The sequence below is a fragment of the Amphiprion ocellaris genome, chromosome 5, assembly GCF_022539595.1.
Source record: "Amphiprion ocellaris isolate individual 3 ecotype Okinawa chromosome 5, ASM2253959v1, whole genome shotgun sequence".
NCBI lineage: Eukaryota > Metazoa > Chordata > Actinopteri > Pomacentridae > Amphiprion > Amphiprion ocellaris.
The window spans coordinates 32161970-32175337 of record NC_072770.1 but is presented as its reverse complement, the minus strand read 5'-3'; the positions used below and the strand labels follow the sequence as shown (position 1 = coordinate 32175337).

At 40.0% G+C, this 13368-nt stretch overlaps 2 protein-coding genes across 2 annotated transcripts; both read right to left on the bottom strand.

The window, feature by feature from the left end:
- Nucleotides 1-910: 910 nt before the first annotated feature.
- prelid3b (PRELI domain containing 3) lies at nucleotides 911-7440 on the bottom strand. Its single transcript, XM_023294466.3, has 6 exons — nucleotides 7280-7440; nucleotides 5307-5475; nucleotides 3714-3803; nucleotides 3135-3205; nucleotides 2923-3025; nucleotides 911-2461 (listed from the first exon to the last, which is right to left on the bottom strand). The coding sequence occupies exons 1-6, from the start codon at nucleotides 7309-7311 to the stop codon at nucleotides 2345-2347; spliced, it is 582 nt and encodes a 193-aa protein (XP_023150234.1). The 5' UTR covers nucleotides 7312-7440; the 3' UTR covers nucleotides 911-2344.
- Nucleotides 7441-8631: 1191 nt separating this feature from the next.
- On the bottom strand, nucleotides 8632-12116 carry tubb1 (tubulin, beta 1 class VI). Its single transcript, XM_023294460.3, has 4 exons — nucleotides 11968-12116; nucleotides 11095-11203; nucleotides 10811-10921; nucleotides 8632-10154 (listed from the first exon to the last, which is right to left on the bottom strand). The coding sequence occupies exons 1-4, from the start codon at nucleotides 12022-12024 to the stop codon at nucleotides 9010-9012; spliced, it is 1422 nt and encodes a 473-aa protein (XP_023150228.1). The 5' UTR covers nucleotides 12025-12116; the 3' UTR covers nucleotides 8632-9009.
- Nucleotides 12117-13368: the final 1252 nt, after the last annotated feature.

Here is a 13368-nt window from a genome sequence, read left to right as displayed (position 1 = left end):
TGGGGTTGTTTCAGTCTGGATGGATCAGGGCAAATGCAACTGTGTGAAGAGCGAATAAACCAGGTCATGTACAGGACTACTCTTGAAAACAGTCTTCTTCCATCAGCTGGAAAACTCTTTCCTGCCTCAAATGACTGGATTTTCCAACAAGACAATGCCCCTTGCCACATGACAATGTCAGTTAAAGCCTGGATGGAGAACCAGAACACTGGAACCATGCCTTAATCACCAGATCTAAATCCAATTGAAAACCTGTGGAAAATCATCAAACGCAAAATGGAGAATCACAAGCCCAAAAACAAGCAAATTTGTGCAACAGGAATGGGCTGCTGTGGCAGCAGAACAATGTCAGCAGCTGGTGGAGAGCATCCCAAACGCATGGCTGCAGTTATCAAAAACAATGGTTATGCAATCAAGTGCTAATTCCTGTGTGTATGATGAGACTCAAACAGACAGAAAAGAAAACACGGAGTGTGTGAAAGCACTGTTTTTAGCAGTGCAATGCCACAGTTATTGATGTAAGAACTTAAGTGATTTTGGTTATTATCAAGAAAACCATGGAAAATGGATAGATATTGGCTCTTAACCCTTTGATGCACAACATGGGTCAAAAGTGACCCAAATCCAATGGAAAATGGGTATCTCCTGCCCAATGCTGCGAATCAAATGGTTAAATTAAACTCTTATGAGCTATTTTTGTTGCTATCATTTTTTTTTTGTCCAAACAAATGTACCTTTAGTTGTACCAGGCTTTAAAATGAACAAGAAATTGAAGAACACAAGGGTGGTCTAATAATTTTTTTCCATGACTGTGTATCTCCAAATAAAACTGATTTCCTTTTTAACGGTATCCAGGCTCATTTTACTGTAAAGTATACATTAAAAAACAATCACCAGCAATTCTTGACAATTTAACAAGTTAAAATATTGTATTTATTGCCACAATCTGCATTTGCTGAGAACATTTCTTCCTCACAGGCACCCAGTCAAAACGCACAAATTACACTTTCTGGCTGAGCATGTGACATCACATTTTTTTTAACAATCAAGCAAACTCATAGCTCAATTCTTCAAAACAAACCAATTCCCTAAATAAATATTCCTTTTACAGGTAAAAAAAAAAAGTTTATATATTAAAGAAACTAGTGTTTTCACCATCACCACGCTGCTGTCCACTGTTTTAAAAGACCCCCTCAAATACACAGTGTAACCACTCAAACAGTAATACCCACATCTTCATGTTATCAGCTACATCAGCATGTCTAGCAGCTTTTCTTTGTTAAATTCTGTTAATTTGAGTGTGCAAGTAAGTCACTGCAGCTGTACAGTGACAGCACATGCTGACAGGATTATGAGGGTGTTGATAAAACACTTAAGTGCAACAAAGATGTTCGGGTTCAGTGTGTAAATAAAGGTTTTCACGATTTTTCTTTACATCAGACAGATTTATATCTACAGTAATGCAGCATTTGTGAGGGTCTTTTATATCAAAAACATAAATATGGCAAATATTTTTGATCCCTTCATTTCACTTAAATACCTTAACAACAATATTACTTATGACATAATAACAACACAGTTCAGAATCAGGCTTGTGTATGCTGCCTGTTACAGTGTCTTGTTATCACGGAGGTCCCACAGGAAAACATTGTTCAGATGACTCTCATACCCAAATAAACCCGACTGTGAAACACATCATTGACATTCTGCGGTCGTTAAACCAACCATTCAGTCCGACCTGCTGTCTTGTACCCTTAACATGTGTTGAACTTGACCCCTGCCTCAACAAGGTTATTGTTTTCTTTCCTTACATGTGAACATGACTATTCCTCAATTCTCACTATCACTATTTTTTTTTGACTCTGAGTTCACACCAGAGGAGACTTGCTGGCATTCTGAGGTCTTCTGCCAGATGAAAACTGGCAAAGGTGTTTGAAAGAGGCCGGACAAAAAGCAGCATCTGCTTTGGCACTTTTCTGGTGTTTCCAGCTCGTCTGTTGCCTCTGATACTTTTGTGCCGATGCTACATGCTTCCGTGCACACAAATGATGGTGATGTTTAAACTTGTCTGAGCGTGCCACCCGCTTTTCAGCCTCAGATCCCCCGCCACTGCGGCCCTGCCAGGCAGCGTCCTCAGAAAACAATCAACAGATTCCCTTTATGCTGCAGTCTGCTGCCTACAATATATCTAATGTAGATAGTAAATCATAAGAGATGGTGGGATTTGACCCTTAAATAATACAAAAACCCAGAGCACCGAAGCAGCAGCAGAGCATCATAAAGGGAGGCTGGTTGTACTGATGTGCAGCCTCTCTCAGACTGTCCTGAACGGCAGAGGCGGGTGTCATTTCTCGGTTACCGCAGCAGCCATCGGGGTGCGTATGGTCCCGCGTGCCGTCGCTGCCAGCTCCTCGATCTCAGCGTTCAGTCGCCTGATTACCCATTCCATGGCTTCACGACCCTGATCGAGGACAAAATGAGACCTTAGCCCAGAGGAAAAGATTTATAACAAGTAGAATATGCAACAAGGACGAGTGCGTGAAAGCAGTGCAACAACACTTCGTGCAGCAACTGGCCAGATGTGCAGTGAAGAGAAAATGGAGATTTTAACTTCTCTCTTGCACTTTTCAAAGATTTTTTTTCTTTTAGGATGCAACTTCTGGTGCATTTTCAGAGTACAAACAAGTGGCAGACATTGGTATATTTTACGTGAAGTATGTTGGGAACAATTCAATTCTAAAACACAGTTGTATTATTTTCTTAATTGAAAAAACTAAGCAGATTTCATAATTTACATCTGAAAATTAGGTGAACAATATGACCAGTTGTACCCTAACAGAAAACGTAGCTCATCACTGTGGAACTTTAACAAAGAGGTTTGACAAATGTCTGCTCAAAATACACTTTAAACTGATCTCTTACCTTCCCAGCATTCGTAGAGATGGTGCTGGCCATAACTCCCTCCAGGTAACTGCTGAGACTGACCCCTTTCACAGAGATGATAGCCTCCTGAGTCAGTATTGTTCTAGAAATGGCAGGTTTAAAAGGAATCGGTGGTCAAAATTTGCCTTGAACATTATTATAGCACTTAAAAAATAGCAGTGCATTAGTGCAACAACGATGTAAAAACGTACCTGTTTGGATCTTCAGGGTGGGGTTTGTATGTTAACCTTTCATCCACAGACACCATGTTTGTGAACGTGATCTGAAAAAAGGCATTACAAATGGTGGATCAGTAAATGTGGAGACATGTACAGGTCAGGTCTGTCACAGTGAAAGCTGTCGAGACCAGGTAGACAGCAGCACTGTAAACACTCTGTTGAAACACGAGCTATTGACCTGCGTAACAAGCAGAACCTCATTCGTGGAACAGTTCACCATAAAGAACATTGAGTTATGCTTTCAGTCAGGTGGAACTCTGAGAGTCAAAGGGTTGTAAGTGTTTGTAGTTGACACATCCAAAACAGAACAAGTTTTGTAAACACATTCCATTTGAATGTCTGTATGTATATGTATATATGTATATACAGTCAGCTATCCCCGGTTGAGATAAATTCCAAGGCAGTTTTTTTTTTTTAAAAGCCATCTCTGATAAAGCACAAACCCATATTTACATCATACACAGAGCTCTTTCTGGTGGCTGCTATTCATCCATTAACAGTTAGATGTCGACATGAACCCTGAAGTATCAGTGTTTTGTTTTAAGTACTCACATTTGAGGATTGAAGTTCAAAAGTTTTCTCCATGGGATCCACAACCGAGTGTTCCTGAACATATGTGTACGTCCGTGCATTGCCAATGATCTGAGGAAAAAGAAAGAAACACACTTTATTACACACTGAAATAAAAACAACTTACAAATATTGCTCCTTTGAAATGGTGCCTTTGTGTATGATACACGTGTATGATAGCTCTTTGACCCTCTCCAGCAGACCCTATTTGGCTCGTGTGGCCTTTGTGTATTTGTCTATTTCTCATAGTTTATTGTTGCCTCTGAAAAGGCATTAAGTATACAACTTCCTATTCTGCATACAACAACTCATAAATTATCTGGAGACCTTGTTTATTTTAGACAAAGCCACAACTTCATGTTAAAAAAAAAAATTACTCAATCCGTGTTATCAGTAGAAACAGTAAGATTGTAGTTGAATAACATACAGAGCAGATGTCATGCTCACAGAGAACTGCTACTTAGTTGAACAAAGTCTCACACATTTTCTATTTGAAACCTTGAAACTTCATCTGTTTAAAATCTGATCTAAAATTGCATTTAAGTCAGATTTAAATGTAAGTTTTAATCACCCATATGCAGCTTTTTCAAGCAGGCCTTCATGTAACAAGATGGAAAACATACCGAAGTCATGAAAATTAACAATCAAATGGTCATAAACACATCTAAACAAGCTTCTCTTCTGCTAGCTTGAGCTTTAAAATGAAACAGGGATTTTCTCTCAGCATTTCTTCTCAGTGTGCCTCATCTAAAGTTCCGATGAGGCCTTGACAGCATCACTTTGTCCTAAACCAACAGTACAGAACTAAACAGACGTCACAGGAAGATGTCTGCATGATACATCTGGTTTATATGCAAATGCTGAGGCTCAGAAGTGATTTGCTTTGACACAATCTGATTAAGGGCTACGTTAATATGCTATCAATCACGGGGACAGTCTGTGTCATAGGTTGCCCTTGGAATTAAAGGGGCTATTCATAGATGTCATCAGCAACTACAATCCCATCTCCAAATATATGAGCAAAGGTCAGCGCTAAAGAACAGCAGCTGATTGGTCAATGTTTGCAAAAGTCAATACAAGACAGATTAGGATATTAGTGTTCTTCAGCCTTATCATTACTCAGTTCAGGAATTCACAGATACAAGGGTAAAGTTCAAATGACATGTTCCTGAATTACAGAGGCCTCACTGCTCTGCATTCAAGTGACCTCTAGATTCAACTGAGCCGACTGACACGGAAAGTTACATCACACGCCGTCATGGGTTACATCTCAGCAATGACAGAAATGGCACTACCGTGTTCAGTACAGCACGAGCCAGGGCACATAGCCATGAACTCGACTTTGCTCCGGTCAGTGACCAGGACTGCTGCTGCTGCTACCCCTGGACAGAAATAGCCCTGTGGGTTAAGGTCATGTTCGCTGAATGGAAAGCATTAACTTCTCACTGGTGATGAACTTCTAAAGACTATAACTGGATTCTTGTGTTGTGTTTCATAGTCTGACTTTTAAAGTCATTTTAGGTCTGTGTTTCACCACAATATGAGAGGATGATGCGTTTAGGTTTTGACACTTACAGATTTCACTATAGATGGAAGACCCCACTCTGTGCTGAGCAGTCTTTTACTGTGGAGGCGTCCCTGCTTGTCAATGCCTCTGTCCAGAACGTCCACGCCGATGACACTGGGGTTCATGGGGTTGGGGTATTTCTGCATAGCAGCCTTGGTCACCGTCTCCCAAGGGTGGCTATTGAGGCAAAGTCAAAAAACACCACTATTATTGTAACATAGCAGTAAAAACACACTACTGTTTATTTTAAGTACATCTTTGGCACTTAACTAACATAATTTCAAGCAAAAACAATGTAAAAGATATTCAAATAAGATTACTTTTTTGTTTTCAATGACAAAAGCTCCATTCTGATATAACAAATCAGCTATGTATAGTTGACATACAATGAAGTGTTGCACTTTTTTTAGTTAATACTACTTTACACTTATTTTATGCTACATCACAGGGAAATATAGTCTTTACCCTATTACATTTACCTGACATATACAGTTTCAGCTATTTTACAAATTACAATTTCACACAGGTTACAACACAGCAATCCAAAAATATGTTATAGATTGAATCATTGAACCATCTGTAGCTCCACTGAGGTCCACTGCACCAGTAAGCTAGTATTTAAACATATTAATCCATTAATATACTACATAACAGTACAACGCTAACAGTGGCAATCCATTCTGTATTGAGTACTTCTACTTTTGATATGTACTTTACACTGTGGGATTGCTGTTATGACTTAAGAAAATGAATTCCTAATAAAATAAATAAATCATTTGGCAATTATTTGGAATGGTTTCAATGATTGTAAAGAGTCACAATTGGTCATTTTTAAAATTTGATTTTCCACTGAAAAAATACGAAATGATGATGTGATTTTTGCTGTGGTCTACAGGCATCCTCCCTTGTGTCTGGAGATTATAATTTGTAGGCCAGGGCATCTCCATAGCACCACAATGTTTAATTTATTTATATGGTATTTGTGACACATTTTCACTGTGTCAGAAAAATGCCACTCCTGCGACTGAGATATTGGGATTTTGATAATATTTCAATTATTTGTTCAGGTCAATCTTCAAATAAGTATAAATCGTAACAGTATAAAACACGTATTTTTAAATGAAGATGGTGGATAAATCAATTAGTTCATTAGTCAGTTATCAAAAAACGAATAAACCATGGCTTGAATATCTTGTTATAAAAAACAAACAAAAAACATCATTAAAAACAACTGTAAAAAGGCAAACATCTTCGTTCAGACACCAAACTGAGGTGCTAAAATTGCCGAATTAATCTGTCAAATATTTTCAGGAACTCTAAAAATCACTGCCAACAACTCCGATTTTTTTTTTTTTTTTTTTTTTTTTTTTTTAACATAAATTCACAAGAAGCGAGTTTATAGCTTAATTTTTGGTTAACGTCACTAAAAACCCAGACTTCCGTGTTGGAGCAGAAACGCGGCAGAACGTAGTGTTGAATGGTTGCCACGGAGACGCGTGAACGCGCCGGCGTTGCTCGGTGACGCAGACAGCTACGATAGAATGTAGGGGAAAGGTCGCGTGCCGGGGATTGGACCTGACCGGCGCGTTACGCAATTTAGAATAAAGAAATGTGGAACCAGACAAAGAACTACATTCATATTTGTTAGTTTTTACGCTTGTTTTTTTTCTTTTTTAGAGCACATTATTGACATTACTGGCGTTTGAATGCCTGCTTGCCGTGCGCTATTCATACAAAAAAGGACGCCGACTGGTAGCATCCGTCTGCGTTTGTAGTTTCTGCTGCTAGCATACAAGCTAATGACACTAATGTTTGAACAAGCTGCGTTTTCTCGTTAGTTTTCTGTCTCAAACCCTGCAGTATGCTGCTCGCCGGATTAAATAAGATGCCAGTTGGTGTTACATAAGTGTCAGTGGACCTCTGACAGTCGGGCTATCTTTAAACGCGGTGTACAATTTGTGTAGCGAGAAGCTGTACTCACTTAAATATGTGCTCGGAGGTCCAGATCTTCATGGTTTCGGTAGCTGATCGGTGCGGGTGACAAAGGAGGCGACGCGTGGATAAGCCGGTAAGTAAGTTGGCACAGTCACACTGACAGAAATCACTGAAGCGCCTTTCAGACAACCGCGAGTCTCCTCCCCTCGAGCTGAGCAGTCACATGAGCGCATTACGCACATCCGCTAGTCTGGGACATGCCGCATCGGTCGTCTGACCCTGAATAGAAGTTATATTACGTTGTAAAAGTCGAGAGTTGAGGAGCAAACCTAACTAAATATAGCAACATATACGATTGTAGCGTTTCAGCTTAGCATGCAGCATTGTTCCTTTGATTGTGCATGCAGCGCTGCGTGGCTGCAGGAGAAATCCGCCATGTAACCTTTGGTGAAGGTTGCAGGTTCTCCTGAGCTGACGCAACATGGTCACATCTCTGTCAAACTAACAGCACCTTGTCAGTACTGCCCTTGGTTATGTCTCTACAGGTTCTTTGGGTGCAGTACTTAATGATTATTATTTTTCTTTCTGCAGCTATGAAGTTATAGAAACATAATTTGATGGTTTTCAAATTATTAGTTCCCATAAAGGGTGACAAGACAAACCTGGGGAGTCATGAGATAATAAAGTAGAAATCCAAATAGGAAAATGTAACTGTTACAGAAAATTCTACTTTTTTTTTTATATTTGCCTGTTGTTTTTTTTCTTATAGACTTTGGGAGAAAAAATACTGATATTGGTCACAATCTGGAGGTACTATACAGTGCGTGATGAGGGGTCACAAGTACACATTGCTTCATTTTAAGTCAAGACATGTTTCAAAGGTTGGGAGTCACAGTCCTGCTCAAACTATCGGAAGGCAAAAATAATGACTCTCTTTGTTAACAATTTGTAAATCATACTAATTTCACTTCCTTAAATTTGAGAACTTTTTCCTTACTGGCCTCATTGCTACCTTATAATGTGTAATTTTCCTTTATAGGGCAATGCTGTGTTTGTCACCATACCCTATATTCACATGTGAGTTACATGCATCTCCTTTAACCCTGTACATGAGTCTGGCCGACTTTGTCTCTGTCTGAGTAGTGCTGGGACATCTCCACGTCACGTGGGCTTATCTCAGAGTGCAGACACACTGGCCAAGTTATGTATAATCTCTGTGTCCCAGACTCGTACAAGTGGGAGGAAACTGTGACAGCCTTGAACGGTATCGCTGTGAGTGTGCTGTCAGAGTAATGTCCATCACTGCAGATAAAAGTTTGTTTCAGTTTAACTTGATGAAAAAGGACATTTTAAAAAAAATGTAATAAATAAACCCTCATTTGTTTAAAATCGTCACTCTTTGCATTTTACTCTTTTTAATTACCGTCATAACTTATACAAACAGTGTAAACATCCCAATTTTATTTTTAAAGCTGTAGATTATAATAAGCTGGTAAAATAATGTAATATATATGTATATACACATGCAAAAAAGTTCCTGATCAAAAATTTACTGTATAAGAAGAACTATTTCTCCAAATCAAACATATAAACACACAAGTCATCTGAAGAATACAAATTAGACAATTAGCATTATTGAAATATGATGCACTATTTTTAAAAAATAACTAACTACAAATTAAGAGTTCTCTTTTTGGACCAACGATCCCACATATGTTTTCTTCATCCATGCCACAAAAAGTCACACCAACATGCCACACTGTGCCCCTTTGTTTTCTACTCATCTACAGTTTCTGTGATCGTTTCTGTCACTGTTTCCAGTTTAACCTCCACCTGAGACTGACCCTGTCTGGTCACTGATGATGAGGGTCCCTCTTCCTCTTCCTCCTCTGGTTCCCAATCTAGATCAGCAGTGGCGTCTTGGTACTGCTGGTACTCTGACACCAGGTCGTTGAGGTTGCTCTCTGCCTCAGTGAACTCCATTTCATCCATACCTTCCCCTGTGTACCAGTGGAGGAAAGCCTTGCGTCGGAACATCAGGGAGAACTGCTCGCCCACTCTGCGGAATATCTCCTGAATGGCTGTGTTATTGCCGATGAACGTCGAGGCCATTCTGAGGCCTCGGGGTGGGATGTCACACACGGCAACCTTCACGTTATGGGGGATCCAGTCCACAAAGTAGTTGCTGTTTTTCTGCTGGATTGCAAGCATCTGTTCGTCTACCTCTTTGGTGGACATCTTACCACGGAAGACACCGGCGACCGTGAGGTAGCGCCCCCGCCTCGGGTCGCAGGCCGTCATCATGTTGCGGGCATCAAACATCTGCTGGGTGAGCTCGGGCACAGTGAGGGCGTTGTACTGCTGGCTGCCACGTGCTGTCAGAGGAGCGAAGCCTGGCATGAAGAAGTGGAGGCGAGGGAAGGGCACCATGTTGACAGCAAGCTTCCTCAAGTCTGCGTTGAGCTGTCCCGGAAATCTCAGTGAGGTCGTGACCCCGCTCATGGTCATGGACACCAAGTGGTTGAGATCGCCGTAAGTCGGTGTGGTCAGTTTTAACGTGCGGAAACAGATGTCATACAGGGCTTCGTTGTCGATGCAGAAGGTCTCGTCTGTGTTCTCCAGGAGTTGGTGGACTGACAGCGTAGCGTTGTACGGCTCCACCACCGTGTCAGAGACTTTGGGCGATGGCATGATGCTGAAGCTGTTCATGATGCGGTCGGGGTACTCCTCACGAATCTTGTTGATGAGGAGGGTTCCCATGCCGGAGCCAGTGCCGCCCCCCAATGAGTGAACCAGCTGGAAACCCTGGAGGCAGTCACAGCTTTCACTCTCATTCCTCACTCTGTCAATCACCTGCTCCACCAGCTCGGCTCCCTCGGTGTAGTGGCCCTTCGCCCAGTTGTTCCCGGCTCCTGAGTTCCCTGTAAGCCAAAATCAAGGTGTGTAGGTAAGGGAAATATGAAAGACAAAAATACATAAAGCACATATTTTGTGCCATTTCTTGATTGCTGTGCTGGTTGCCTATTAATCAGGGAGGTTGGTGGTGTCCTTGTGGAAGACACGGAACCTAAAGGTTCTCCAGAAGGCCTTACTCGGCATCTGTGCTGCAATATTTGTGTGTGTGTTTTTATGAATTGATGAAGGAGAACATAGCAAAGTGCTTTGAGTATAAAAAAGGTAGAAAAACTCTATTTAAGAGCAAAACATTCACCATTTACTTCTTTGCATTAAATTTTCTCAATTCCATGTTGCCAATAAATACATGTTCACAGATTGACATATTCCATTTCTTTTGTGTGTTATGATTATTTTCCACACTCATATTTATGAAACATTTGCAACCTTTCCATTAAGTGTGATATATGTTGTACAGCTGAAAACACTCATGTTTTCTCACTCAAATTTTTGCATTACAAATATAAATGCGAACTTTTAAACCAACATTGGGAACTCCGATTTGGAGCCATCTGTATCCAAAGCAGAAAGTATATAGATGTGTAAATCATCTTAATATAACCAGATAAATATGAAGCAGCCTCATGAGATGTTTGAAAGCATGAACATTTATCTGTCTCACCATGGATGAAGTTGTCTGGTCTAAAAAGGGCCCCAATGCGACTTCCTCTGACACTGTCCATGGTGCCAGGCTCCAGGTCCACAAGCAGGGCCCTGGGGACATATTTACCACCTGCGAACACATTGGAAATGTGTTACTAATATAGCAGGAAATGGACATCCTCAACTTACCTATGTCCCTTCTTTGTGTCAAACTTTAAGAACAGCACTTAAAAAGAGCAGTAATGATTAACTGACGAACAACATCTTAAGACGTCCGGACAAGCAACGTAACTTCTTCATTACCGAATGCTTCATTGAAGTAGACGTTGACCCTCTCCAGTTGGAGGTCACTCTCTCCTTCGTAGAGTCCTACTGCATTGATCCCATGTTCCTCACTGATCACTTCCCAAAACTACAAAGAAGGAAATCATCACTGAAATATCAACAGAACTCAAGCTGTTTGCAGAAAAATGTGGGTTAGATCAAGTGCTAAAAATTTTGCTGCTTAGAGACATTGTTGGTGATTTCCCCAGAACAATGATACTTATCTTTTTCATCTTTACATCTTTATATGATTAATTCTCAGTAAACATGACTGTGGCTACTCATGATCTCGTGCTGATCAGATGAATGAATGAGTTGTTGATATACACAATAAAATATCTGAATTATATCTGAAATAACCGCTAGATTTTTTTTGACCGCCATATTTTCCAGTATCAAAAACAATATGTGACTCAAGCTTTGGCTGAATTATCTTGTGGTCTTTCTCTCTTGTTTTGTGGTCACAATGATAAAAATGTCCCACCCATGCCGCTCTCGCTTTGGCTCTTATCTTGTCTGTGAGTGCTTGACAGGGAACACCCTGTGTCACTAGCAACTGTTGGTGGCAACATTCAAAAAACCAGTATACACCAAAATATACACCACAGTGAAAAACACTGTAACTAAGTAGCCTGTTATACGCAGTTAAGACATAAGTTACAAGATTTTATTTCAGCCAATGTGACAAACGCTTTAATTATAATCAGAAATGCTCATAGTAGCTTCAATTCAAATAGATGTGTCATTAACCTTTTTCTCAAAAGTATGGAAGCAGTTTTGATATGAGTCAAGGAGACAGAACATTTTTGCACATTTTAACTTCAACAATGGAGAAGGGTTTAGTTTTATTACCTTTGAGCCGATCTGGTTGCCACATTGTCCAATTTGCAGATGTACAATTTCACGCATGATGATCGGGCTACAGTACGCAGAACAGCTGGGGGTCTGTGATAGTCTTCAGTCCGCTAACTGGGCTTTTATACCGGACCAGAAATGATGTCACCAGCGATCCTAGGGAGCCACCCCAGTTGTTAATATGTTGGGGACACGTAATGAATAATAGACATAAAAATAAATAGAGAAGCAGGTTGTAAATATTGTTTCAGTGTATTATATGAGTGAGTTTTCATTAGTTCCTTTTACTTACTTCCTGTTTTATTGTTGTTGTATATCTGTATGTTTCACTTTGAATAGTGTATTAGTTGTAAATAATGTACAAATGCATCAAAAAGTATTTGTTCAAAATGGAAAAAGCACACAGTAATTCTTATCCTGTAAAATTGTGCAAACTTATATCAGTACTACATGATTCTCTACCGTCATAAATGAATGATCTGCTGGTACAGATAAAAAAAAGCAGTTGGTGCAATGATGCACAACAAAACAGCATCATTATGTTGGCTGTACAATGGCCATCTGTGAGCAGTGAAACTAAGCAAAAACGGGAAGGAAATGTGCAAAAGGGCAAAGATGAATGGAAGCTGTTTGTTTCTCTGGTCAGTGTCAGATAAGACTCGTTTCTTTGACCACATCATTATGACTACCTTTTTACACACACACATAGAGTTTAATCATGTTGTCTGGAGTCAGCTTATGTGTTGTAACAATAGTTTTAAATGGACAAATATTTGGAGATTATGTAGACGAGATGCTACCATCTAGAGGACTAACACTGGCATAGCATGGTATCCAGTTGGATTTTAGAATATGGTGGTAGTTGATTAAATTGGATCATTTTAAGTTCTTCATTTTTGGGATTTTTTAGGAGATTGAAATTATAGGTCAAGTTGTTTTTAAACTCCAAAAGGATGATATTCAAAACTGTGTACTAATCAAACTGATGCTTATGCGTGCTGCCCAAAACTTACTGAACTCACATTAAAGTCCAGGAATGAACTGCTGTTTCATTTTGGATCAAGCAATAAAGATAGGAATGTAACTTTCACAAGACGACTCAACAACTTTTCACTGTCTAATCCTAACCCTCCCCAGTCTGGAAGTATCCGGACTAGGCTGCATCTGTTACTGAAATGAAACTTTATGCCACAATCAAGACTGGCAGGTATTTCTAAAATTAAAGTGGATGATATGCTTTTACTTGGTAGATTCACAATTGTCATAGAAGGGAAAGCACGAGTGTTAGTAATGGCGACAGAAGCATCTCTTGTACTGTGATGAACCGGCATAGGACCTAAAAACTGAAGCGGCTAAATAGAATTCAGTGTACCTTCTTAATATAATATTTCAAAATGT

Bases quoted from the DNA above. Each gene is read 5' to 3' on its own strand.
- prelid3b (XM_023294466.3), bottom strand. From the start codon at position 7,311: ATGAAGATCTGGACCTCCGAGCACATATTTAA. The intron at 3,804-5,306 runs GTAAGTGTCAAA...CTTTTTCCTCAG, and splicing joins TTCCATCTATAGTGAAATCT to ATCATTGGCAATGCACGGAC. The intron at 3,206-3,713 runs GTGAGTACTTAA...GCCTTTTTTCAG, and splicing joins TTGAACTTCAATCCTCAAAT to ATCACGTTCACAAACATGGT.
- tubb1 (XM_023294460.3), bottom strand. From the start codon at position 12,024: ATGCGTGAAATTGTACATCTGCAAATTGGACAATGTGGCAACCAGATC. The intron at 11,204-11,967 runs GTAATAAAACTA...CCTTCTTTGTAG, and splicing joins GCAACCAGATCGGCTCAAAG to TTTTGGGAAGTGATCAGTGA. The intron at 10,922-11,094 runs GTAATGAAGAAG...ATGTGTTCGCAG, and splicing joins CTACTTCAATGAAGCATTCG to GTGGTAAATATGTCCCCAGG.